This window comes from Colletes latitarsis, chromosome 6 (genome assembly GCF_051014445.1).
Source record: "Colletes latitarsis isolate SP2378_abdomen chromosome 6, iyColLati1, whole genome shotgun sequence".
In the NCBI taxonomy this organism is placed as follows: Eukaryota; Metazoa; Arthropoda; class Insecta; order Hymenoptera; family Colletidae; genus Colletes; species Colletes latitarsis.
In genome coordinates, this window is record NC_135139.1 from 6,949,403 (window position 1) to 6,977,334 (window position 27,932).

At 35.6% G+C, this 27,932-nt stretch overlaps 3 protein-coding genes across 4 annotated transcripts; 2 read left to right on the forward strand and 1 right to left on the reverse strand.

The window, feature by feature from the left end:
- Positions 1–1,256: 1,256 nt before the first annotated feature.
- On the reverse strand, positions 1,257–4,200 carry Betaggt-i (geranylgeranyl transferase type-1 subunit beta). Its single transcript, XM_076766951.1, has 3 exons — positions 3,526–4,200; positions 3,068–3,425; positions 1,257–2,978 (listed from the first exon to the last, which is right to left on the reverse strand). Exons 1-3 carry the CDS (start codon positions 4,072–4,074, stop codon positions 2,878–2,880), a joined length of 1,008 nt encoding a protein of 335 aa, XP_076623066.1. The 5' UTR covers positions 4,075–4,200; the 3' UTR covers positions 1,257–2,877.
- Positions 4,201–5,027: 827 nt separating this feature from the next.
- Zn72d (Zinc-finger protein 72D) lies at positions 5,028–14,598 on the forward strand. 2 transcript variants are annotated; one of them, XM_076766098.1, is made up of 12 exons: positions 5,028–5,150; positions 5,257–5,495; positions 5,774–5,937; positions 6,064–6,405; positions 6,810–7,376; positions 7,728–8,444; positions 8,529–8,820; positions 8,898–9,085; positions 10,066–10,214; positions 11,410–11,505; positions 11,700–11,820; positions 12,075–14,598. In XM_076766098.1, exons 2-12 carry the CDS (start codon positions 5,446–5,448, stop codon positions 12,356–12,358), a joined length of 2,970 nt encoding a protein of 989 aa, XP_076622213.1. In that variant the 5' UTR covers positions 5,028–5,150; positions 5,257–5,445; the 3' UTR covers positions 12,359–14,598. The 2 variants fall into 2 exon arrangements, with proteins under 2 accessions (XP_076622213.1, XP_076622214.1); XM_076766099.1 differs by having other exon boundaries at positions 6,921–7,376.
- Positions 14,599–16,329: 1,731 nt separating this feature from the next.
- On the forward strand, positions 16,330–27,894 carry Ubi-p63e (Polyubiquitin-63E). Its single transcript, XM_076766097.1, has 2 exons — positions 16,330–27,535; positions 27,607–27,894. Exon 1 carries the CDS (start codon positions 16,354–16,356, stop codon positions 27,292–27,294), a length of 10,941 nt encoding a protein of 3,646 aa, XP_076622212.1. The 5' UTR covers positions 16,330–16,353; the 3' UTR covers positions 27,295–27,535; positions 27,607–27,894.
- Positions 27,895–27,932: the final 38 nt, after the last annotated feature.

Sequence of the window (27,932 nt, forward strand, 5' to 3'; positions counted from 1 at the left end):
GTCATTCCACATCAAGCTGCACGCCATTCATCATGGTCGTTGATTTTTGTTTTTAACAAGCATCATATACATATTAATACTTAATAGACTTTAAAAATTGATTCGTGTGAAATTTTAATTGCCTATCTTAAACGTTTATCAAGATATGTTATTATTTTGATAAATCGAGCGAAATGAATCAACGCGCTAACATTTCGTACCCAATATTTACACTGTACGTCAAGATAACATATACCTTGTATCTCTAATCACTTTAAAGTTGAGATAATGTTCTTTCAAACTGTGTGCAACAAATTCTGATCGTTTTTAATATAAATATATATTTGAGACTAAATATTTTATCTCCGACTTGGCGCTGTTTCCATCCTTAGATCGACCTGGAACAAACATTGACTAATTTTTTGAACTTTTTCGTATAAAATAAGTGTTTTGAAAAGATGGATCGATTTTAGAAACATTGGAAAAAAGTTTACGATGGTATACATCGCGCTGTGCTACATGCATGCTAGATTATGCTACTGAACAGGTGCCGCGCTTTATCTTAAGTCAGATAACAATTTTCTAACAATAAAACCAACGTTCTTTTCGCGTTGTTTTCCTCATTTTTTGACTAAACTGAACTGCTAAACAATTGCAGTTAGTCACGCTGTAGATATCGTTATCTTAATGTTCCAAAATATTACAGAAAACCCGAACGAAATACATCAGTAATTCAGAATTATGGGAAATCAAATGGGCGATATTTCCAGATGACTGAATGTTGTGTGGAATAATTAGTAAAAAATTCGTTTCTTACTTTGAACAACGAATACAAAAGTTTGAAAAAGTGAAGGGAAGGAATGTGTATTTTGTTGCAAATTGCAATGTCTCATATTTCCCAAACTTCTATATTTAATTTTTTACAGACCATTTGCTTATGACGCATATTTGAAAAGAAAGGAATGTGTCAAATAAAAAATATTACATTACTATTTTTAAATCAATATTTGAACCCATCGAAAAGCGGCTCACGACTCACGACCTACAAAAAAAAATAGACTAAATAAAAATTAAATATATGGTGTATTCATACATTATATTTCGAGCACGCACACGTTATCGCGCGTCATGTAATATTATAAAATTTGTTGTTTTTAATGTTTCAAAAATCGCTTTATCGATCGATAGAATTTTGTATATCTATAATATGTATTTGTAGCTTGAAACACACGATTGAAACACAAATTTATTTAAAGAGTTTATTTAAATAAGCCTAATAAAGAAATAACAGACATTATATTGTTTATATTAATTACATTGAATTTTTAATTAGATAAACTGTTCGAAATAAGAGTTGCACATAATGCAAATTATAATGACATATCCGTTTTATAATTTATGTTTCCATTTCACAATTAATTAAAAAAAACTTTGAATGTCATTAATGATTTATTGATTCAATCACAATAGAAAATGTAATCATTTTTAAATAATCATGTTCGATGATCACATTCAGTTTTATTATCTCTATTATTCATTAGTCATAGTTATTGGTTTACTCATAATAATTAAACAGATTACATTTAGCTCAATACTGATTTGATGTCACTGTAATATTGTGTGTTGTGCTATTGTTTTTTTCTCACATCTGTCTTTTGCTTCATACAACTTTAACAATTACCTTGATTTAAGATACAAAATGAGTAATATGTCTCAAAATTATAATATATATTCTTGTTAACCGGTCAGCGTAGAATAATGAGTACTATTTGTAATAATATAAATATTCCGCGATGCGAAGTCCCGATCGCTACGAGTCCTCGGGCAAACTATTTTCATTTTTTAAAAACTAATAAAGCAAATATTTATAATCTGGTTTTTTCTTGTTTGGTAAAAAAGCGAACAGATTTTGGCATGATATATCAAATATTATTTCCTTGCCTCAAAAATAATATCAATATATTTAAACCTTATAAGCATATTCTAATATTTTCGTTTTCAATATTAAACTCAATCTAAACCGAACATGACTTGTTCTGTTTGTAAATCTTGGCTCAGGCTTTTAAATAGTATTTGACATTATTTATACTTACTAAGACTAATTTTGTTCTACCAAAGGTAATGAAATATGTTTCCTTTTCTTTTGTATTTCGTTTTAGTTTAAATCGCAATCGTAGTAACAAATAATTGTATTGTTTAAAATGATTAAAAATATTATTTATAATGATTTTTACTAATGAATAAATTGATGAGTGAACAAATAATTATGCAGAACAAAATACAAAGCAGGAGTCTTTTTCATCATTACATTTGAAAATAAGAAACTGAAAAATCTTTTAATATTCTGTTAATACTCTAAAGGATTATTCATGAATTTACATTATGTTTCGATTTTACCTAAGCCTGATCCAGACTGAAAACCAAAAATTACAAGGTGTATTATGTGTTACAAATAGAACAAAAGCAAGCAAATAGTGTTTTGGCGTTGGAACTATGAAATAGGATTATGTGTTGAGGATTGTTTTAAAATCTTCCACACACAGCTTGACTTTCAAAGTAAATTGAAACATATTATTTAAAATCCTAACATTTACAGACTATTTTATTGAAGCTCTGAACAAAATGCATAAATTATTAACAAAGTTATTCTATTTTGAATAAATTAGTGTGCGGTTACTCTTGTTCCATACGGAAATTCTTCCACAGCTCAGCTAAGCCTGGCGCTTAATTGCTTTCACGCTGATCGGTTAATTGACATTTTTAGAATAATGATTCTCATATCAGCACAGAGTCTGTGAGAACTGTACAAACAGTATTGATGATAAAATTCAAAATTGTATTTTTCCACAATTTGTTGCTTTTACTCTGTGCGCATTATATGGTATTTAAGTGTTTAATTTATTTCAGAAGAAGGTGTGCGTATGCTCTATCAGAAATATTAAGAGCAGGATGTAGTGTACATAAATCAGTCTCTTTCAAAAGGCTTAAACTGCATAAACCTAAAAAATCAAACATATATGTTATAGATCATGTTTGAAATTTTAACATTTCTTAAAATTTTACATAATTACTTTTAGTTCTTACGTACATAAGTATGTATGCAGAGGATCAACTTCACAATGAACATTTTTTGCAAACCCACCATACCTGTCACACTGACAGTTAAAAAGGAATGTTCTATTATCTTCACGATCTGAAAATTTGTAAGCATCAAGCATTTTTAGCGTTGCCCCCACCCAGAAACTATAACAAGAATCAGATGGTTTTCCTGGTCGTCCATGAAACCCAAGATCTTGTCTCATAATACACCATCTTCTTAATCTATTCAATTGATCATTTGTCAGAATATGAAGCTCATTCATGAGGAATAAACTGGCTACAGCACAAAATGTTGATCCTCCATGAGATTCTAAACCAGGTCCTTGACCAATTGCTCCATCGTATGACTAAAATTATAATCAATATTATGTTATGACAAAAGCAAATTAACAAACTGAATTCTTATTAATATTCTGTACATGTAAAATATAAAGAACAAAGTCTTACGATGCTCTTTAAAATATAATCAATGGCTTTTGCTTTATCAACGCCTGACCAGTCATTTAAGATCATAGATATACAACAAGCACAATAAAGAAATCTCATATCACTTTCACTTCCAGTTACGATAGCTTTGAACGATCCGTCTAAATTTTGACAAGCTTTTACTCCTTCAATAATGGACCTTTTATCTACTCTGACTAAGTTATCTTTAAGGGTTAAAAGTGTAGCCAAAGCAACGTATGTCATTGTTAAATGACCACACTGGAATTCTGGAGCATCCTTTGGTATCGCAGTAGATGGTTGGAAACCAGAACGTGGTCCAGCTCCGGTAACTTGAAGTCTGTAGATCCATTCTACTGCTTCAAATTGTGTTTGCTCGCTAAGGTAATCTAAACAATTCAATAGGTCTAAACCTGATATAGCAAAAAATGCTATAGTAAGCCTAGAAGAATCATAATCTGACAAATCACTGGGTAAAGTTTGTAGAAGTTTTATTAAATAATTGGCATGATCTCTCTTCGAAAATTTTACCGGTGCGATGTATTCTGACATTGTACGATAAAAAAAAAATATTACTTCAACTATATATTGATGAGTTAGAGAAGACCGTCGCTGCGTCAGAATTCTGTTGTGCGAAAGGAAAGGAATCCATTATAATTGGTAATAAAGTCTAAAGTCCCTAGATGTACGAAGTTCCGATATAGATTAGGCATATGCATTAGAAAAAGAGAGATGTATACTTATCAATAGTTCTGGATCCAAAATGGGTGACGAAGTTTTATAGTAACGTGTTTAAATATTTTAATAAAAAAATGTTTAGTTATGTGAAAAACAATTATATTTATTTGTTTTATTTATTGAAAGTTTTATTCAATAACTATAATAATGCTTAATTATTGCATTTCCAAGTGTAAAAATAGAGTCGAAAAAGGTGTAATTAAAATGTATCGTGTACTAAGAGATAAGGTGACTGGAGAAACATAGTTTAAAATTGTTAGTCATAATAATTTAAATGATTCATTTAGAATTTGTAAGGTATCTATTTATTAAAAAAATAAATTTATTTCACGTAACATACATATGTACTTACACCTTCAAGTTTTATCATAAATATAGATAATATTAGATATAAACATTGTGATTATGACATTATATGTATATACAATATATTTATAATAAAATTTGAAAGTAATTTTTCTTGGGTATAAAAGTCCATTTTAATAATCAGTATGAGGCTCTTCTCACACTGTGTATATTACAAATCATAACCAGCTTATCTTGAAGGTAATTTTCATATCTGTCAGTTCCCCTTCTTTCAAATGGAACTTCTGATACATATTTTACCTTTTTAAATGGTCTGGTTGAATCGGATCCAAAATGGATTCCAGTTATCAATTTTCTACATTTAGGGATTTTAGTAGACTATGTACTAAGTAGATAGCGCTTTGATTTGAACGATAGAACTAGTTACTACTAGGGGGCGCCGAAAAAAATTCATTGAACGCACGCGTCGCCGGCAAAGTAGCCCTTCCTTGCGCATGCCGGACGTTCGTCGCAACACGCACCAGCCGCGAAAATTTCGGAAACTACATACTGCCCCGGAAACCGGAGATAACAAGAAAAACGCAGTAAGTTAAGTTTCAATTAACCGCATATACCTGTCCGCTTCGTGAATACTTTCTCGCGGTAGTTTCTCTGGCTAGTATGGTAGCGCGTTGATTTGCGCGGAGGTAGTTTGTCGGAGGACGACGCAGGGTTCTCGTGGAAGCGGCCACTGAGGGCGCGGCATTCTTGCAATTGTTGCGCCCGGCTCCAACAGAATAACCAATAGGAGCCGCGGCAGCGCCGCCATTCTATCGAGTTCGTGGCACGCCCTACAACTTCCTCCATTGTCCTTCTTTCCGGGATTCTCTGCGAGGAAGGATGGCTCAGAACAATTATTTTGGGTTTACTCACGGCGGAACGCAATATGGGTACGAAATCGATTGCATACCATAATTATTAAGTAGCTAGTGTTAAGTTTATCGACAAATCGTGACTGTAACTACGTTGGCGGGAGTAATAACTGTTCGTTAAAATCGGTGCACGCGAGAGCCCAGCCGGCTTGGCCGCCATTTCTTGCTGAGAGTTAGAGCGTCCATCGAGCGTCTCTCCCGGGCACGGATCCGATAGAGGTCTTTTTCGTTTTGCCCGTTTCCATTTTACTTTCCGTATCTTGTCCGTAATAAAATCTATTCCTTCTTTCGAATAGAGCGACCAGTGCAGCCGCTTATCAAACTGGTCAAGCGGGATATGCAGTAACTCCAGCGGCAACCGCCGCCACGTACACTCAACGTCCCGCTGCCGCCGCGGCTACAGGTTACGAAACTTACCAAGCAGCCGCTGCAGCAGCCGCCACTGGAACCACATACGCTGGTGAGGTCACTGTTTACAATTTCTTTTATTTTTCGTATCTTTTCCTTTCATTAGGTATTCATATTTTGAACATTGGTAATGAGGTTTGACAAGTTCATGTAATACTATGTCTGTTTTTCATTCTAGCTGCTAATCCTGGTACTGTGGCTCAAACATACGATTACGGTTACGGTCGTGCTGCACCTGCAGCTACTTACGACGCCACTAAAACTTATTATCAGCAACCTGCAGCAGCCGCTGCAACTTACACTACTACAGAAACACATTATCAAGCTGCAAAACCTGCTTATAGTACGACCAGTGCTTACACAGGCACAGCAAGGCAAGCTACTAGTACTGGACAAGCTAAAACATACCAAGCATCGAGTACAGCTTATCAGCAATCTAATCCTACGCAAAGTGCCACCTATTCCTCTGGATATACAGCACCAGCTACACCTGCTGCAACACCATCAACAGCAACAAATAGTAAGTTTTCATTGCATCGCGTTTAGATGGTTATGTGTTAGTGTTTTTCGCCAAAATTCAAAGTCCTTTGTAAATATCCTGCTAACCGTGATCTGAGTTCCAATAATATGAAATTGATCCTCTTGCTATTAAAATTGTTATACATGAACGAAATATGAAATTCTGGTAATATTTTAAACCACAATCTGGTTTGGAAGGCTAGTAGAATTGTATATTTTTGAGAAGTAAGGAAGTAATCAAGTTGAAGAATTTATAGTGATATGAATGTTGCACAGTTTACTTTGCAAATAATTCGATAAAGTTATGAAACACTCGTTTTGATGGATACAAGTTAGTAGAATGGTTCCATGAATACAAAGAATTGACTCCTCCAAAGTTTGAGGTTTCAATTTCATTTCCCTTAGAAACGGCGAGTACAACGTATTCCGGCTACGACGCAGCGCTATATAGCGCTGCGACTATGTATGTAGCCCAACAGAGTGCAAACAGCAATTCAACTAACCAGAAGACTGGAGGTTGGCAGGGCTACGGACGGAAGGGATTTGCCGCTGGAGGGGGAGGGATGAAGGCAATGCGGCCCAAGCAACCCCCCAAGCCTCAGCAGCTACACTATTGCGATGTGTGTAAGATCAGCTGTGCTGGACCTCAGACGTACCGCGAACATCTGGAAGGCCAGAAGCATAAGAAGAAGGAAGCTTCTTTGAAGGTGCCACAGCAACCACCAGCGCGTGGGGCAGGCAACAGTCTACGTTGCGAACTTTGTGATGTTACTTGTACTGGAAATGATGCATATGCTGCTCACATCAGAGGTGCTAAGCATCAGAAAGTTGTGAAGCTGCATACTAAACTAGGAAAACCTATACCGAGCGCAGATCCAACTGTTCTGAACCCAAAGCCAGCAACAGCTGTTAAAACTGCAAGAGCTAACAAAGCTACAGTAACAGCTACTCCTAAAATTAATTTTGTTGCTTGTAAGTATATTTTCTTTTTATATTCGATTTATTCTTTTTGTATAAGTATACGATTATAGTGGTGTGACGAGAACAGAGGTGAGTAGAATGAAGAGCTGTGAGGCTAGCAGAGAAACATTTTTGTTTTTAGCTGTATCTTTATTATAAAGATTCCCTTCCTTGTCGCTGAACTATAAATACTTCAATTACATTACATTTGTTTGATTTTGTTACAACGCTCATCTCGTTACTCCACTACAGTCGTACTTCAAAATTTTGCTTGTAGACACATTTGATATTATTGTTCGTACAAGATGTAAGAACAGTTTTGTCGTACGTGTATATAATTAAGTAATGGTACAATATTCGCAGCTGGAAATTTGGGAACTGTAAATCAAAATCAAACTGCAGAAATTAAACAAACTGAAGAAACTGCAACAGAAGAAACCGTAGAAGAAGCAGCTGTTGATGAGAAAGATATCCAACCAGTTGGCCAAGAATATATAGAGGAAAATAAATCCGAAGATGGAAAGATAATCAGCTTCAATTGCAAACTTTGCGAATGCAGATTTAATGATCCCAATGCCAAAGATATGCATATGAAAGGAAGACGGCATAGATTTGCTTACAAAAAAAAGGTTAATCCCGATTTAGTCGTTGATATGAAACCAAGCTTAAAACAGAGAAAAATGTTGGAGGAGAAACTACGTAGGCAGCAAATGCGGGATGAATATTTACGTCGTAGAGAAGAAATTAATCAATTAGGACCAATGGGTCCAATGGTGGATGAAGAAATGATGTATTGGGAAGAAAGACGGCGTTACGAAGAAGAATGCGAATACTACGAATGGTATCGACGTTATGGACGTGGACCAGGAGCTCCGCCAATGCCGCGTCCTTTCCCAGGACCACCACCAATGATGATGTTCCCTGGTCCTCAGAGGAGACCGGATTCTTCAGATGATAAACACGTACTAGCTCATCATACAACTATTTATCCTAAGGAACAAGAACTGCTGGCAGTTCAGAAAATTGTTTCAGACACTGAGAAAGCATTGAAGTTCGTATCTGATACTTTAGCAGAAGCTGGTAATTATTTGACTTTTTTTTATCGGTTTCAGATTTATTGTTTACATTAAGAATTTTGTAAAAATATTTTTTTTTTAATTATAGGCAAGAAAACTACACCACCTACTAATAATGCTACGCCGACAGTTCCAAGTACACCCGTACAACAACCAAATGCGGATTCGGCGAAAGTAAAAGAAGAACCTGATAAAAAGAAAAATGCAACACCACAGAAAGAAGATGGTAGCGATGGTAACCTGTTCTCGTTCCAAAAGGAAAAAGAAGACTCAAGAATACTCAGGGGTGTAATGCGCGTTGGTAATTTGGCAAAAGGACTTTTACTATCTGGCGATAACCATGTTTGTCTGGTAGTTCTGTGCGCCGAAAAACCAACACGGTTAGTTGCAACAAGTATTTCCGTATTATTTGTATAAATATGTTTATACCTTAACTAAATTTTGTCCCTTTTCATAGAACTCTATTGAATAAAGTTGCTGAAATTCTTCCGGCTCAGTTGAAGATCGTAGCTCCAGAGGATACATACAACGTTGGAAAGCATCCAGAGTCGGCTGCTTTAACAGTTTCAGGAGGCAGCGTGACTGTCAGCGTAACACTCACTAGTCCTTTAATGCGCGAAACGCCTAAACCAGCAGCAGCTGCAGGTGATTAAACCGTTCTATATTTTCATGGTGGCCAAGAAAAGGATAACTATAATCGTTTCAGTAATTTTACAGAAAGCGCCTTTTATTTCCAATGATATTTTCTCGGTTGCGCGGTTTGTGAATTTTGTTTGTTCTTTTCATGGCCCAAATGCTTTTCTGTATATTTTTCAAGCACCAGGAAGATGCAGGGGCAGCCAAGGACTTCAACGGTTGCCAGTGTATATACGCTCTAACATAAAAAAATTCCTTTCCTTTCCAATACAGCTGCAATTTAGTGTGTCCACGATTGACTATGGCTTATACTTTCGGAAAGCACTAAAAAGTCAACGATAAAAAAAATTGTAAGAGCGTACATAAATATAAAGTAATGTGAGCCATTTTTTAACGGAAAAGAGAGAGCGTAAACTTGATACGATTAGGCGTCGCTTTAAAATAATTTGTAGCAATACATTCTATAAGTTCTCGTTTATAAGCTGAGCTGGAGTCTCCAATAAGGAAGAGTATGCTAATATGAACGTGGACACGCTTTTGGTATGAGGAAACAACGCTGAGGCAATTTTAAAACTATGGACTTTTTGATCATGCATTAATAATTTAAAAAAAGAACCCTCTATCATCGAATGCTGTACGCATGTTGTACAATGTGCAGTAGACTCCTTATTCTAACCGACGATTCTCTTGATAGCGATACTTTTGTACGAATTTGAGTAACGCTATCAACGCAAGTAAGAAACGTCGGTCGTTCTTTTAAAACTTATAACGTGAAAAAGGACGTATACGAATAGGAGTAACTCCACCATTGTCGTGTACTACATTCGATTAGGTTTATTTTTGTTTTGATGAGAATGTTATAGGCTATAGTCCTCATGTTTAATATACTTGAGTTGAAATATAATTATAGAGGGAAAACCCAAATTGGGCATGATCAAACACTCTAAGTGTTGTCTAAGCGTGTTGTGCTTTCTTTGTTGGAATCTCAGATAATGCTGGACAACAGCAACAGGGAGCTGCTCAACCGCAAACTACGCCCGCGGTGCCCGCTGTGACGAAACCAGATCCACCAGATGTACTTCCCAAGGCTAAGTGTTTGGAGGCTTTAGCTGCACTCAGGCATGCCAAGTGGTTTCAGGTTTGAATCAATCAACTCTCAGTTCAAGATTTCAAATTGTCGGTGCCATTTGGCACTAACGACTGTTTTCTGTTATTTTCTCCTGATACGCGAAATGCGTGCAAGTTGTCCTCTCTCTCTGTCCGCAAAAAAGAGCAGTCTTAGAACTTCCAGCCTTGTGACAATTTTATTTTTATTATCATCTTCTTGTTGATATGATTTTGTCTGAAACATGTATTTGGCCACGTTTGATGTTCGAAATTCTTACGTCTGCCAATCCAATTTGCTCACTGATAATTGTTTTTACGAAAGATACTGAACATATTATCGAATCATTTGTAGTTTATAATTTGCAACGATTGCTGTATGTGACAACAGTGGCAATGTTTGGTTAATGGCAGTTTGATAAAACACATGTATGTACATAACTCTGATATAATTTCATAAACAGAAACATTCAACGTGCAATCAGATAGTCTCAGACAAGAAGTTTAAGCATTATGTAAGTATGAATTGTAGCAATTGAAATACTGATGCACACCGAGAGCTTACATTTGCTTTACTTCCAATCATCAACATCCAGAATAATAGGAAACTGTTTGCGGAAAAATCATTTAAAAGTACGTAATTTCTCTTAAAAGAATGTAGTTTTATTTATTTTGTTTATAATGCATTGAACTGCTTTATAATGCTTATGATCAAGCTTGTTCATTATTCTGGATTAATCTTAATGCATTGTAGCCTAGACTGAGTCTGTTCTAGGTCTGTCTTAGAAGTTACTAAAGTTAGCGTATTGCTCTCTATAAATATGTACCTTGTTCTTCGATGCTTTCTACACAATGTGCATTGTAAGCACTGTTGACTGTTAAAAGACAGACAAGCACAAACACACAGTGGTGTCATAAGTATATCGGGTGTTTTTCAATTTATAAGTTCAACTGTTATATTTAGCACTTTGTCGAGTGCACATTTTTTCCAATACGTTGTACTTTTTTTTAAATATTATGTTAGGTATTTATTGTTCAGGAAATAATAAACACCCGATAATTTTGATATGGGCTAATACTTAGGGGTTATAGGCACGAGGCTGGGAGGATAGCTAAAGCCCACACAAAGCAAATTAAAAGTAGTTTAGGGCGTCGCATCTCCAGAAGGCTCAGAGATTTTAATGCGTATATTAAATTATATGTACTGAAGTACTAATCATATTTAACAGGCTAGAGCAACTTCACTGCAGAGCTGTGTTATGGTCATTCGCATAATGCGTGATCTTTGTAACCGTGTACCTACCTGGGGACCATTAAACCCATGGGTTAGTATAGAACAATATTTTATATTCTACTTACTAAGTTCTATATTTTTATTTAATAATATTCTATTTCAAATATAATTACAATATTCAATATAAAAGTAATTTTATGAGTACATATTTTTTATCGTTACAATAAATTAAATTTATATTATTTACAACAAGCTATTATAAATAAATAAATATTTAATTACAAGGCATTGGAACTGCTAACTGAGAAAGTGATCAGCACTGCTGGAGGTCCTCTTAGTCCAGGTGAAGCTTTAAGGCGGCTCTTGGAATGTGTAGCTGGAGGAATATTGCTTCCAGGAAGTCCAGGTATTTTTCTTTCATCATATATTTAATAATTCAAATTCTGTAGATAAAAAAAGAAATGATGATACAGATGACGAGACTGAGCATATTGTGAGTTTCATTGTTGATTCTAAAATCGAGTATTTCGATTTTTGCGTCGCAATGAATATTTCACGATATTGCATAGATGATTAGTGATCTGATTTTTTTTTATCCTTCGCATTAAATTTGTACAATTTATAATGGAATACGATAATAATAAATATTTTTATTTACAGGTTTGTCTGATCCATGTGAAAAGGAACCAGTAGATGCAATAGGTAATATGACAGCTCAACAAAGAGAAGACATAACTGCTTCGGCGCAACATGCTTTGCGATTAGTCGCCTTTCGTCAAATTCATAAAGTTCTGGGTATGGAACAACTTCCACCGCCTAAATATAAAGGCCGATTTACTAGAAAACGTAGACGTGATAACAGTAATGGAGAAGGAACAGACAGTGAGGCTTCAAAGAAAGATAAAAAGGCAGAGGAGATCAAAATGGAGACTGACTCCAAATAGATCTACCAAAATATTCGCTTTATCAATTTACTCATAACTTATATAGTATAAGAAACGAATTTCTCTCGTGTCAATTGCTTGTTCAATGAAACGTTTCTATACTGGGAAGATGTCAAAGTTTGGAGCGAAACTAAATGACCTATTGCTACATTATTAGATTGGTTTCGAGTATAGGTATTTCTTTGGACAACTAGTGGCATCGTTTCAATTCAGAATCCATAATTTTAATGGCGAAGAAAATTATCGAATCAGGTTTATTATTACATATTTTTACTTAAACTTTGAATGTGTAATAACATCATTAAAGTATCGTTTTTCTGCTAGCACTAAGTTCAACAATTGAATGACAAAAATGATGTATTTAATTATTACAAGCATCTTAATTTTTAAATAAGTTTTGAATATCTCCAATATAAGAACATGTAATTTCTCAAATCTCGTTTCTTAGGTTCATTTTATGAAACATTTCGATGTTATTTCAGAATATAGATACTATTCTTTTTAGGGTAAATAAGGACTCTCTGCAATTATATTATTTTATGACAATTTGGAAAAGTTAAGACCTTTCCCAAACAGGCAATTGGTACGATTAGTTCCAGCACTAGGATTTTGTCAAAGGAAATGATGAATGCGTTAATTTGAATTACTTATTTAGCTATATTTCAAAGTCACCATATATATGATAAAATTTAATAGAAAGGGTGATGATAAAATGAACATTTATAAGTTTTGAGGTTAAGCGTAGGTTAGTTTGTATTGAGAATTCGTGTGTATGTTGTGTGTGTAGTCGTAAAGAAGTGCAGTATGTTTCACTGCACCAAATAAGTTGTAAGTTCACGTTGCGTGTATTGATTCACGCAGAAGATTCCAAGAAAGCAGAGTTGCAAGTCGATTATTGAAATAGACGCTTTGCTGTCCAATGAGGGTTAAGTGCACGTGTCAAGAATTCCTGAAAACTTGCTGCAGTTATTTAAAAATCTCAGGCAGTCGAATATCGCTTGAAAAATGTCCTTATTGAAACAAATTTTTCTCTGACACAGTGTATGGATCTTCTGTTGTACACATGCAAATCCTCTTTGAATAAATCGAACATGCATGCGATAAGTATAAGGTTTTTTTTCACTTCCATATTCCTTTGCGTATGTAGTATTTTATGACATCATTTAATAATGAATCGGACTAATAAGAATCCTCTTAGTAAGAAGGCCACACACACAATAGCACTCAGATTGTATGATTATGGTTACTAGGTAATTTTTTACAAGAACAAACACTTAACATACAAAGAAAGTTAATTTATTTTTGAATGGCACCGAGCAGAACTGAGACTGATACTGTATTAATTTTCTACTAAACATAGAAGATAGCACACAAAATTAATAAAGATTTAATTTACATTGAGTTACAAAGGTAATTTTATATAACGTTAATTCTGTTTGGTGCAACTAGTCTTTTTAATACGAGTGTTCAATGATTTAACCCCATCATTTCGATTTTTTATAACCTTTGTAATTCATAGGCATAGTACGGTTACTTTAATATTTTTGACTGAACTGGCACATGCTTCAACTCAATATAAACTAGTATTAGCCACCTTTCGTTTCCTGTTTCACAGTATTAATTAAAATATATTTGTATATATAATCGAGCTACGTGACATATGTATTTTTAATTTATTATCTCTTGAACCAAATATTAATGTAACATAATGCGTTGTACGTTTGCAGGTGTTTTACAAAGAAAATTCGCAAACTTTCTCTACTCGGTCCTTGTAACCTGCAAAAATGAAAGTGTGTAGAGCCTTGAGGAATTTTGATTTTAAATTCTATGTATTATTTGTTCAGTATTAAGAATTGAACGGCATAGTGAAAGTAAATTGATAATGATATTTTTGCTTCATATAAAAAAAAACTACATTCAACGTTTACCATGCCATTTTATTTTACTTTAGAGAGCAATTCTTGATTTAATACGTGTTAGAAAGCAGCTACATGTTTGCTAAAAAAAAATCCCGTTTGAAAAAATAGGTTAATTGAGTAATTATTAAAATTAAACTGTAAATTGAGAAATGTAAAAAATCTAATCTATAAAGTCTGCGAGTTTTCCTTTTCTTTTTCTTTTAGACTAATAAATTGTTGTGGTTATTAATCAATCATGTAATTGTGCAGTTGATTAAAATCAATTACTTCAATGTTATTAATAAAACATTAAACTAAAAATGTACATAGCTTACCATAAGTAATGTTTTCGAAATTGTCATGTATTTCATATAAAACAATTATTTATCTATATACATAAACAAAATTTGAATCTATTGTTAGCTGTAATTAATTTAATTTTCTTTTCATCTTTTTTTTTGAGTACTACCAACGAAATGGACTTCACTACGCAGTGAAAAAGATACATTTATTTATAAACATCTGGTAAGTAACTTCGGGAAATTGTTAGAGAATCAAACACTATAAATAAACGAAATATTTCTTTCTAAGCGAAACATTAAATTGTATTACGTTATATAATGTAATACAGTGTAAATACATGTTTGAAATATGTATTTAGGTATACTTATGTATTAATTACAATTAATGCTGTTAAATCAATATTGAATCGTTTTCTAAATACATTTTAGATAAATTTTATCAATTATAAAATAGTTGAATCAGCCTAGTACATAAAATGCAATGTAGTATTACCTTTTGAATTTTATTCTGTATTAAATTAATTTTTTTCTATGATTGTACATAATTTTAATTGTCATGTGCTGTTCATTGTAATATTGAAATCGTTTATTGTGAATTGGATTGTTTCTAAAACCTATTCGTGCAATGATCGTATAAGCTGTATATTTTGCATTTGTTGTACGTGTGCACATAGATACCTAATAATTATAACTTTTACATAAATATAACATGTATATGTACATCGAAAGTACTGGAATACGCATCATGAAAAACAATGAATCATCATTTTCTTTTGTTTGGTAATTTAGATTTTTGTGTGCCATCTATTTGAATCAGAATGTGACATTTCAAAGAAGAAAGTATACGAATAAAATTTTCCGTTGAATAAGGAATATTATTCTGGAAACAATATATTACAATGATTTTAAGAAATGAAACAAAGTTAATGTAAAACAAAAAATACATTAGTCTACGCTTTGTCTCAAAAACCAATCGGGTGTAGCAACGCCAGAAAATGTAATCCAATAAGCAACTGACAGGAAATCTTCTGACTCGTTTGCGCATGATCGGTATACCTTTTAGTGGTGCCATAAAAGGAACGTTCAGTTCCTGCTGTGTTCAGTTCTACGAGATTTCTCGTGGAGGTTTTAGTGGGCTGAATAGAGATTTAACGTATTTTATTGAAAATTTTTGCTACATTACGAGGTATTTCTACGGAAGGTAAGAATTGTTACGTTATTGTAGAGATTGTCTTTTTACTTAAGGGGAATTGCACATTTCATCACAATTCTACACTGTTTCCTAACCAAATTTATACATTGTAATTACACAATGCAATATTTATAGCGTTAACTTTATTACTAATAAAAAAATGCATACAAAAGAGTATTAAACAAGACATTTATTGTTTAAAGAAGCCTTCTGGCCTTGCGGGCGTCAACCATAGGTATTGGTATCAAATCAATTTTTACAACAGTTTCGAAAGACTATTCCAATTATAACCCAGGAGCATATAAATATAGTAATAGAGTTATATGTATTATAGACGAGCACATAATTTTTTTGTTGAATACCGAATATCTCGAATTGAAGGCATCAGCACTTTCATCTGTGGCATAGTAGCTTGAAATAAAATGGCGGTTATTGATTCAGCCAACTGACGTCATAATGGACATTCCATATTAAAATTTGTCATGTTCAAACGAATTCTATGATAAATGTATACAATATGCATAGCGCCTACGTCTATAATTCTTTAAACATGTAAATTTGATAATAACCCTAAGATAGTTTTTATTTTCTTCTCAGATAAACATGCAGATCTTTGTTAAAACACTGACTGGAAAAACAATAACCCTCGAGGTAGAAGCTTCCGATACTATCGAAAATGTCAAAGCAAAAATTCAAGATAAAGAGGGTATCCCACCAGATCAGCAAAGATTGATTTTTGCTGGAAAGCAGCTTGAAGATGGACGTACATTATCTGACTATAATATTCAGAAGGAATCTACATTGCATCTGGTACTCAGACTTCGTGGAGGAATGCAAATTTTTGTAAAGACTCTCACAGGAAAGACTATTACATTGGAAGTCGAGGCGTCTGATACTATCGAAAATGTCAAAGCAAAAATTCAAGATAAAGAAGGCATCCCACCAGATCAGCAAAGATTGATTTTTGCTGGAAAGCAGCTTGAAGATGGACGTACATTATCTGACTATAATATTCAGAAGGAATCTACATTGCATCTGGTACTCAGACTTCGTGGAGGAATGCAAATTTTTGTAAAGACTCTCACAGGAAAGACTATTACATTGGAAGTCGAGGCGTCCGATACTATAGAGAATGTAAAAGCAAAAATTCAGGACAAAGAGGGCATACCACCAGATCAGCAAAGATTGATTTTTGCTGGAAAGCAGCTTGAAGATGGACGTACATTATCTGACTATAATATTCAGAAGGAATCTACATTGCATCTGGTACTCAGACTTCGTGGAGGAATGCAAATTTTTGTAAAGACTCTAACAGGAAAAACAATTACTTTGGAAGTTGAGGCGTCCGATACTATAGAGAATGTAAAAGCAAAAATTCAGGACAAAGAGGGCATCCCACCAGATCAGCAAAGATTAATTTTCGCTGGGAAACAACTTGAAGATGGACGTACATTATCCGACTATAATATTCAGAAAGAATCTACATTGCATCTGGTACTCAGACTTCGTGGAGGAATGCAAATTTTTGTAAAGACTCTCACAGGAAAGACTATTACTTTGGAAGTTGAGGCGTCGGATACTATAGAGAATGTCAAAGCAAAAATTCAAGATAAGGAGGGCATCCCACCAGATCAGCAAAGATTGATTTTTGCTGGAAAACAGCTTGAAGATGGACGTACATTATCTGACTATAATATTCAGAAGGAATCTACATTGCATCTTGTACTCAGACTTCGTGGAGGAATGCAAATTTTTGTAAAAACTCTGACCGGAAAAACAATAACCCTCGAGGTAGAAGCTTCCGATACTATCGAAAATGTCAAAGCAAAAATTCAAGATAAGGAGGGCATCCCACCAGATCAGCAAAGATTGATTTTTGCTGGAAAGCAGCTTGAAGATGGACGTACATTATCTGACTATAATATTCAGAAGGAATCTACATTGCATCTGGTACTCAGACTTCGTGGAGGAATGCAAATTTTTGTAAAGACTCTCACAGGAAAGACTATTACATTGGAAGTCGAGGCGTCTGATACTATCGAAAATGTCAAAGCAAAAATTCAAGATAAAGAAGGCATCCCACCAGATCAGCAAAGATTGATTTTTGCTGGAAAGCAGCTTGAAGATGGACGTACATTATCCGACTATAATATTCAAAAGGAATCCACGCTCCATCTTGTACTCAGACTTCGTGGTGGTATGCAAATTTTTGTAAAAACACTGACCGGAAAAACAATAACCCTCGAGGTAGAAGCTTCCGATACTATCGAAAATGTCAAAGCAAAAATTCAAGATAAGGAGGGCATCCCACCAGATCAGCAAAGATTGATTTTTGCTGGAAAGCAGCTTGAAGATGGACGTACATTATCTGACTATAATATTCAGAAGGAATCTACATTGCATCTGGTACTCAGACTTCGTGGAGGAATGCAAATTTTTGTAAAGACTCTCACAGGAAAGACTATTACATTGGAAGTCGAGGCGTCTGATACTATCGAAAATGTCAAAGCAAAAATTCAAGATAAAGAAGGCATCCCACCAGATCAGCAAAGATTGATTTTTGCTGGAAAGCAGCTTGAAGATGGACGTACATTATCCGACTATAATATTCAAAAGGAATCCACGCTCCATCTTGTACTCAGACTTCGTGGTGGTATGCAAATTTTTGTAAAAACACTGACCGGAAAAACAATAACCCTCGAGGTAGAAGCTTCCGATACTATCGAAAATGTCAAAGCAAAAATTCAAGATAAGGAGGGCATCCCACCAGATCAGCAAAGATTGATTTTTGCTGGAAAGCAGCTTGAAGATGGACGTACATTATCTGACTATAATATTCAGAAGGAATCTACATTGCATCTGGTACTCAGACTTCGTGGAGGAATGCAAATTTTTGTAAAGACTCTAACAGGAAAAACAATTACTTTGGAAGTTGAGGCGTCCGATACTATAGAGAATGTAAAAGCAAAAATTCAGGACAAAGAGGGCATCCCACCAGATCAGCAAAGATTGATTTTTGCTGGAAAGCAGCTTGAAGATGGACGTACATTATCCGACTATAATATTCAAAAGGAATCCACGCTTCATCTTGTACTCAGACTTCGTGGTGGTATGCAAATTTTTGTAAAAACACTGACCGGAAAAACAATAACCCTCGAGGTAGAAGCTTCCGATACTATCGAAAATGTCAAAGCAAAAATTCAAGATAAGGAGGGCATCCCACCAGATCAGCAAAGATTGATTTTTGCTGGAAAGCAGCTTGAAGATGGACGTACATTATCTGACTATAATATTCAGAAGGAATCTACATTGCATCTTGTACTCAGACTTCGTGGAGGAATGCAAATTTTTGTAAAAACTCTGACCGGAAAAACAATAACCCTCGAGGTAGAAGCTTCCGATACTATCGAAAATGTCAAAGCAAAAATTCAAGATAAGGAGGGCATCCCACCAGATCAGCAAAGATTGATTTTTGCTGGAAAGCAGCTTGAAGATGGACGTACATTATCTGACTATAATATTCAGAAGGAATCTACATTGCATCTGGTACTCAGACTTCGTGGAGGAATGCAAATTTTTGTAAAGACTCTCACAGGAAAGACTATTACATTGGAAGTCGAGGCGTCCGATACTATAGAGAATGTAAAAGCAAAAATTCAGGACAAAGAGGGCATCCCACCAGATCAGCAAAGATTGATTTTTGCTGGAAAGCAGCTTGAAGATGGACGTACATTATCCGACTATAATATTCAAAAGGAATCCACGCTTCATCTTGTACTCAGACTTCGTGGTGGTATGCAAATTTTTGTAAAAACACTGACCGGAAAAACAATAACCCTCGAGGTAGAAGCTTCCGATACTATCGAAAATGTCAAAGCAAAAATTCAAGATAAGGAGGGCATCCCACCAGATCAGCAAAGATTGATTTTTGCTGGAAAGCAGCTTGAAGATGGACGTACATTATCTGACTATAATATTCAGAAGGAATCTACATTGCATCTTGTACTCAGACTTCGTGGAGGAATGCAAATTTTTGTAAAAACTCTGACCGGAAAAACAATAACCCTCGAGGTAGAAGCTTCCGATACTATCGAAAATGTCAAAGCAAAAATTCAAGATAAGGAGGGCATCCCACCAGATCAGCAAAGATTGATTTTTGCTGGAAAGCAGCTTGAAGATGGACGTACATTATCTGACTATAATATTCAGAAGGAATCTACATTGCATCTGGTACTCAGACTTCGTGGAGGAATGCAAATTTTTGTAAAGACTCTCACAGGAAAGACTATTACATTGGAAGTCGAGGCGTCTGATACTATCGAAAATGTCAAAGCAAAAATTCAAGATAAAGAAGGCATCCCACCAGATCAGCAAAGATTGATTTTTGCTGGAAAGCAGCTTGAAGATGGACGTACATTATCTGACTATAATATTCAGAAGGAATCTACATTGCATCTGGTACTCAGACTTCGTGGAGGAATGCAAATTTTTGTAAAGACTCTAACAGGAAAAACAATTACTTTGGAAGTTGAGGCGTCCGATACTATAGAGAATGTAAAAGCAAAAATTCAGGACAAAGAGGGCATACCACCAGATCAGCAAAGATTGATTTTTGCTGGAAAGCAGCTTGAAGATGGACGTACATTATCTGACTATAATATTCAGAAGGAATCTACATTGCATCTGGTACTCAGACTTCGTGGAGGAATGCAAATTTTTGTAAAGACTCTCACAGGAAAGACTATTACATTGGAAGTCGAGGCGTCCGATACTATAGAGAATGTAAAAGCAAAAATTCAGGACAAAGAGGGCATACCACCAGATCAGCAAAGATTGATTTTTGCTGGAAAGCAGCTTGAAGATGGACGTACATTATCTGACTATAATATTCAGAAGGAATCTACATTGCATCTGGTACTCAGACTTCGTGGAGGAATGCAAATTTTTGTAAAGACTCTCACAGGAAAGACTATTACATTGGAAGTCGAGGCGTCTGATACTATCGAAAATGTCAAAGCAAAAATTCAAGATAAAGAAGGCATCCCACCAGATCAGCAAAGATTGATTTTTGCTGGAAAGCAGCTTGAAGATGGACGTACATTATCCGACTATAATATTCAAAAGGAATCCACGCTCCATCTTGTACTCAGACTTCGTGGTGGTATGCAAATTTTTGTAAAAACACTGACCGGAAAAACAATAACCCTCGAGGTAGAAGCTTCCGATACTATCGAAAATGTCAAAGCAAAAATTCAAGATAAGGAGGGCATCCCACCAGATCAGCAAAGATTGATTTTTGCTGGAAAGCAGCTTGAAGATGGACGTACATTATCTGACTATAATATTCAGAAGGAATCTACATTGCATCTGGTACTCAGACTTCGTGGAGGAATGCAAATTTTTGTAAAGACTCTCACAGGAAAGACTATTACATTGGAAGTCGAGGCGTCTGATACTATCGAAAATGTCAAAGCAAAAATTCAAGATAAAGAAGGCATCCCACCAGATCAGCAAAGATTGATTTTTGCTGGAAAGCAGCTTGAAGATGGACGTACATTATCCGACTATAATATTCAAAAGGAATCCACGCTCCATCTTGTACTCAGACTTCGTGGTGGTATGCAAATTTTTGTAAAGACTCTTACAGGAAAGACTATTACTTTGGAAGTTGAGGCGTCGGATACTATAGAGAATGTTAAGGCTAAAATTCAAGATAAGGAGGGCATCCCACCAGATCAGCAAAGATTGATTTTTGCTGGAAAGCAGCTTGAAGATGGACGTACATTATCTGACTATAATATTCAGAAGGAATCTACATTGCATCTGGTACTCAGACTTCGTGGAGGAATGCAAATTTTTGTAAAGACTCTCACAGGAAAGACTATTACATTGGAAGTCGAGGCGTCCGATACTATAGAGAATGTAAAAGCAAAAATTCAGGACAAAGAGGGCATACCACCAGATCAGCAAAGATTGATTTTTGCTGGAAAGCAGCTTGAAGATGGACGTACATTATCTGACTATAATATTCAGAAGGAATCTACATTGCATCTGGTACTCAGACTTCGTGGAGGAATGCAAATTTTTGTAAAGACTCTAACAGGAAAAACAATTACTTTGGAAGTTGAGGCGTCCGATACTATAGAGAATGTAAAAGCAAAAATTCAGGACAAAGAGGGCATCCCACCAGATCAGCAAAGATTAATTTTCGCTGGGAAACAACTTGAAGATGGACGTACATTATCCGACTATAATATTCAGAAAGAATCTACATTGCATCTGGTACTCAGACTTCGTGGAGGAATGCAAATTTTTGTAAAGACTCTCACAGGAAAGACTATTACTTTGGAAGTTGAGGCGTCGGATACTATAGAGAATGTTAAGGCTAAAATTCAAGATAAGGAGGGCATCCCACCAGATCAGCAAAGATTGATTTTTGCTGGAAAGCAGCTTGAAGATGGACGTACATTATCCGACTATAATATTCAGAAAGAATCTACATTGCATCTGGTACTCAGACTTCGTGGAGGAATGCAAATTTTTGTAAAGACTCTCACAGGAAAGACTATTACTTTGGAAGTTGAGGCGTCGGATACTATAGAGAATGTTAAGGCTAAAATTCAAGATAAGGAGGGCATCCCACCAGATCAGCAAAGATTGATTTTTGCCGGAAAGCAGCTTGAAGATGGACGTACATTATCCGACTATAATATTCAGAAGGAATCTACATTGCATCTTGTACTCAGACTTCGTGGAGGAATGCAAATTTTTGTAAAGACTCTAACAGGAAAAACAATTACTTTGGAAGTTGAGGCGTCCGATACTATAGAGAATGTAAAAGCAAAAATTCAGGACAAAGAGGGCATACCACCAGATCAGCAAAGATTGATTTTTGCTGGAAAGCAGCTTGAAGATGGACGTACATTATCTGACTATAATATTCAGAAGGAATCTACATTGCATCTTGTACTCAGACTTCGTGGAGGAATGCAAATTTTTGTAAAGACTCTAACAGGAAAGACTATTACTTTGGAAGTTGAGGCGTCGGATACTATAGAGAATGTAAAAGCAAAAATTCAGGACAAAGAGGGCATCCCACCAGATCAGCAAAGATTGATTTTTGCTGGAAAGCAGCTTGAAGATGGACGTACATTATCTGACTATAATATTCAGAAGGAATCTACATTGCATCTTGTACTCAGACTTCGTGGAGGAATGCAAATTTTTGTAAAGACTCTAACAGGAAAAACAATTACTTTGGAAGTTGAGGCGTCCGATACTATAGAGAATGTAAAAGCAAAAATTCAGGACAAAGAGGGCATACCACCAGATCAGCAAAGATTGATTTTTGCTGGAAAGCAGCTTGAAGATGGACGTACATTATCTGACTATAATATTCAGAAGGAATCTACATTGCATCTTGTACTCAGACTTCGTGGAGGAATGCAAATTTTTGTAAAGACTCTAACAGGAAAGACTATTACTTTGGAAGTTGAGGCGTCGGATACTATAGAGAATGTAAAAGCAAAAATTCAGGACAAAGAGGGCATCCCACCAGATCAGCAAAGATTGATTTTTGCTGGAAAGCAGCTTGAAGATGGACGTACATTATCTGACTATAATATTCAGAAGGAATCTACATTGCATCTTGTACTCAGACTTCGTGGAGGAATGCAAATTTTTGTAAAGACTCTAACAGGAAAGACTATTACTTTGGAAGTTGAGGCGTCCGATACTATAGAGAACGTAAAAGCAAAAATTCAGGACAAAGAGGGCATACCACCAGATCAGCAAAGATTGATTTTTGCTGGAAAGCAGCTTGAAGATGGACGTACATTATCTGACTATAATATTCAGAAAGAATCTACCCTCCATCTTGTACTCAGACTTCGTGGAGGAATGCAAATTTTTGTAAAAACACTGACCGGAAAAACAATAACCCTCGAGGTAGAAGCTTCCGATACTATCGAAAATGTCAAAGCAAAAATTCAAGATAAGGAGGGCATCCCACCAGATCAGCAAAGATTGATTTTTGCCGGAAAGCAGCTTGAAGATGGACGTACATTATCCGACTATAATATTCAGAAAGAATCTACATTGCATCTGGTACTCAGACTTCGTGGAGGAATGCAAATTTTTGTAAAGACTCTAACAGGAAAGACTATTACTTTGGAAGTTGAGGCGTCGGATACTATAGAGAATGTCAAAGCAAAAATTCAAGATAAGGAGGGCATCCCACCAGATCAGCAAAGATTGATTTTTGCCGGAAAGCAGCTTGAAGATGGACGTACATTATCCGACTATAATATTCAGAAAGAATCTACATTGCATCTGGTACTCAGACTTCGTGGAGGAATGCAAATTTTTGTAAAGACTCTCACAGGAAAGACAATTACTTTGGAAGTTGAGGCGTCGGATACTATAGAGAATGTCAAAGCAAAAATTCAAGATAAGGAGGGCATCCCACCAGATCAGCAAAGATTGATTTTTGCCGGAAAGCAGCTTGAAGACGGACGTACATTATCCGACTATAATATTCAGAAAGAATCTACATTGCATCTGGTACTCAGACTTCGTGGAGGAATGCAAATTTTTGTAAAGACTCTCACAGGAAAGACAATTACTTTGGAAGTTGAGGCGACCGATACTATAGAGAATGTAAAAGCAAAAATACAGGATAAAGAGGGCATCCCACCAGATCAGCAAAGATTGATTTTTGCCGGAAAGCAGCTTGAAGATGGACGTACATTATCCGACTATAATATTCAGAAGGAATCTACATTGCATCTTGTACTCAGACTTCGTGGAGGAATGCAAATTTTTGTAAAGACTCTAACAGGAAAGACTATTACTTTGGAAGTTGAGGCGTCCGATACTATAGAGAATGTAAAAGCAAAAATTCAGGACAAAGAGGGCATACCACCAGATCAGCAAAGATTGATTTTTGCTGGAAAGCAGCTTGAAGATGGACGTACATTATCTGACTATAATATACAGAAGGAATCTACATTGCATCTTGTACTCAGACTTCGTGGAGGAATGCAAATTTTTGTAAAGACTCTTACAGGAAAGACTATTACTTTGGAAGTTGAGGCGTCGGATACTATAGAGAATGTTAAGGCTAAAATTCAGGACAAAGAGGGCATACCACCAGATCAGCAAAGATTGATTTTTGCTGGAAAGCAGCTTGAAGATGGACGTACATTATCTGACTATAATATTCAGAAGGAATCTACATTGCATCTTGTACTCAGACTTCGTGGAGGAATGCAAATTTTTGTAAAGACTCTAACAGGAAAGACTATTACTTTGGAAGTTGAGGCGTGGGATACTATAGAGAATGTCAAAGCAAAAATTCATGTTAAGGAGGGCATCCAGCCATATCAGCAAAGATTGATTTTTGCCGGAAAGCAGCTTGAAGATTGGCGTATGTTATCTGACTATAATATTCAGAAAGAATCAACATTGCATCTTGTACTCAGACTTCGTGGAGGAATGCAAATTTTTGTAAAGACTCTAACAGGAAAGACAATTACTTTGGAAGTTGAGGCGTCCGATACTATAGAGAATGTAAAAGCAAAAATTCAGGACAAAGAGGGCATACCACCAGATCAGCAAAGATTGATTTTTGCTGGAAAGCAGCTTGAAGATGGACGTACATTATCTGACTATAATATTCAGAAGGAATCTACATTGCATCTTGTACTCAGACTTCGTGGAGGAATGCAAATTTTTGTAAAGACTCTAACAGGAAAAACAATTACTTTGGAAGTTGAGGCGTCCGATACTATAGAGAATGTAAAAGCAAAAATTCAGGACAAAGAGGGCATACCACCAGATCAGCAAAGATTGATTTTTGCTGGAAAGCAGCTTGAAGATGGACGTACATTATCTGACTATAATATTCAGAAAGAATCAACATTGCATCTTGTTCTCAGACTTCGTGGAGGAATGCAAATTTTTGTAAAGACTCTAACAGGAAAGACTATTACTTTGGAAGTTGAGGCGTCCGATACTATAGAGAACGTAAAAGCAAAAATTCAGGACAAAGAGGGCATACCACCAGATCAGCAAAGATTGATTTTTGCTGGAAAGCAGCTTGAAGATGGACGTACATTATCTGACTATAATATTCAGAAAGAATCTACCCTCCATCTTGTACTCAGACTTCGTGGAGGAATGCAAATTTTTGTAAAGACTCTAACAGGAAAGACTATTACTTTGGAAGTTGAGGCGTCGGATACTATAGAGAATGTCAAAGCAAAAATACAGGATAAAGAGGGCATCCCACCAGATCAGCAAAGATTGATTTTTGCTGGAAAGCAGCTTGAAGATGGACGTACATTATCCGACTATAATATTCAAAAGGAATCCACGCTCCATCTTGTACTCAGACTTCGTGGTGGTATGCAAATTTTTGTAAAAACACTGACCGGAAAAACAATAACCCTCGAGGTAGAAGCTTCCGATACTATCGAAAATGTCAAAGCAAAAATTCAAGATAAGGAGGGCATCCCACCAGATCAGCAAAGATTGATTTTTGCTGGAAAGCAGCTTGAAGATGGACGTACATTATCTGACTATAATATTCAGAAGGAATCTACATTGCATCTTGTACTCAGACTTCGTGGAGGAATGCAAATTTTTGTAAAGACTCTTACAGGAAAGACTATTACTTTGGAAGTTGAGGCGTCGGATACTATAGAGAATGTCAAAGCAAAAATTCAAGATAAGGAGGGCATCCCACCAGATCAGCAAAGATTGATTTTTGCCGGAAAGCAGCTTGAAGATGGACGTACATTATCCGACTATAATATTCAGAAGGAATCTACATTGCATCTTGTACTCAGACTTCGTGGAGGAATGCAAATTTTTGTAAAGACTCTAACAGGAAAGACTATTACTTTGGAAGTTGAGGCGTCGGATACTATAGAGAATGTCAAAGCAAAAATTCAAGATAAGGAGGGCATCCCACCAGATCAGCAAAGATTGATTTTTGCCGGAAAGCAGCTTGAAGATGGACGTACATTATCCGACTATAATATTCAGAAAGAATCTACATTGCATCTGGTACTCAGACTTCGTGGAGGAATGCAAATTTTTGTAAAAACTCTCACAGGGAAGACAATTACTTTGGAAGTTGAGGCGTCCGATACTATAGAGTATGTAAAAGCAAAAATACAGGATAAAGAGGGGATCCCACCAGATCAGCAAAGATTGATTTTTGCCGGAAAGCAGCTTGAAGATGGACGTACATTATCCGACTATAATATTCAGAAAGAATCTACATTGCATCTGGTACTCAGACTTCGTGGAGGAATGCAAATTTTTGTAAAGACTCTAACAGGAAAGACTATTACTTTGGAAGTTGAGGCGTCGGATACTATAGAGAATGTCAAAGCAAAAATTCTTGTTAAGGAGGGCATCCAGCGATATCAGCAAAGATTGATTTTTGCCGGAAAGCAGCTTGAAGATTGGCGTATGTTATCTGACTATAATGTTCAGAAAGAATCAACATTGCATCTTGTACTCAGACTTCGTTGAGGAATGCAAATTTTTGTAAAGACTCTAACAGGAAAGACAATTACTTTGGAAGTCTTGGCGTCCGATACTGTTGAAAATCTTAGGGCTAAAATTCATGATAAAGAGGGCATCCCACCACATCAACAAAGATTAATTTTCAACGGGTATGAACTAGAAAATGGACGAATATTGTGTGACTATAATATTCAAAAGGAATCCTGCATTCATCTTGTACTTCGAATGGGTGGCTGTATGCAAATTTGTATGTCATGTCTTACAAGTAAATCTTTTTATTTAGTTGTTGAACCTAATAATACTGTTGAATGTTTTGAGGAATGGGATTTCGAGAACGTAGGCATCCCTTAAGAAGACCAACGGCTGATCTTTGCTGGTAAACTGCTGGAGGATGGTCGCATACTTTCTGTACTCTCAACCCTTTTTTTAATTTTCCGCCTGAGGGGTGGTGCTTTATGATTCCTGAATTTGATTTCGTTTTACAGCATACATTTGTATGATAAATGGGAATACATTTTTGTATTTATATTGTTACTAGCGACTGATTATCTGATATATATGTTAATGGTATACACTGGTAAATAAATGATGCTTTAATGAAATTAATCATTATGTACTTTGTAATTTTTTTATTTACTTCCTTT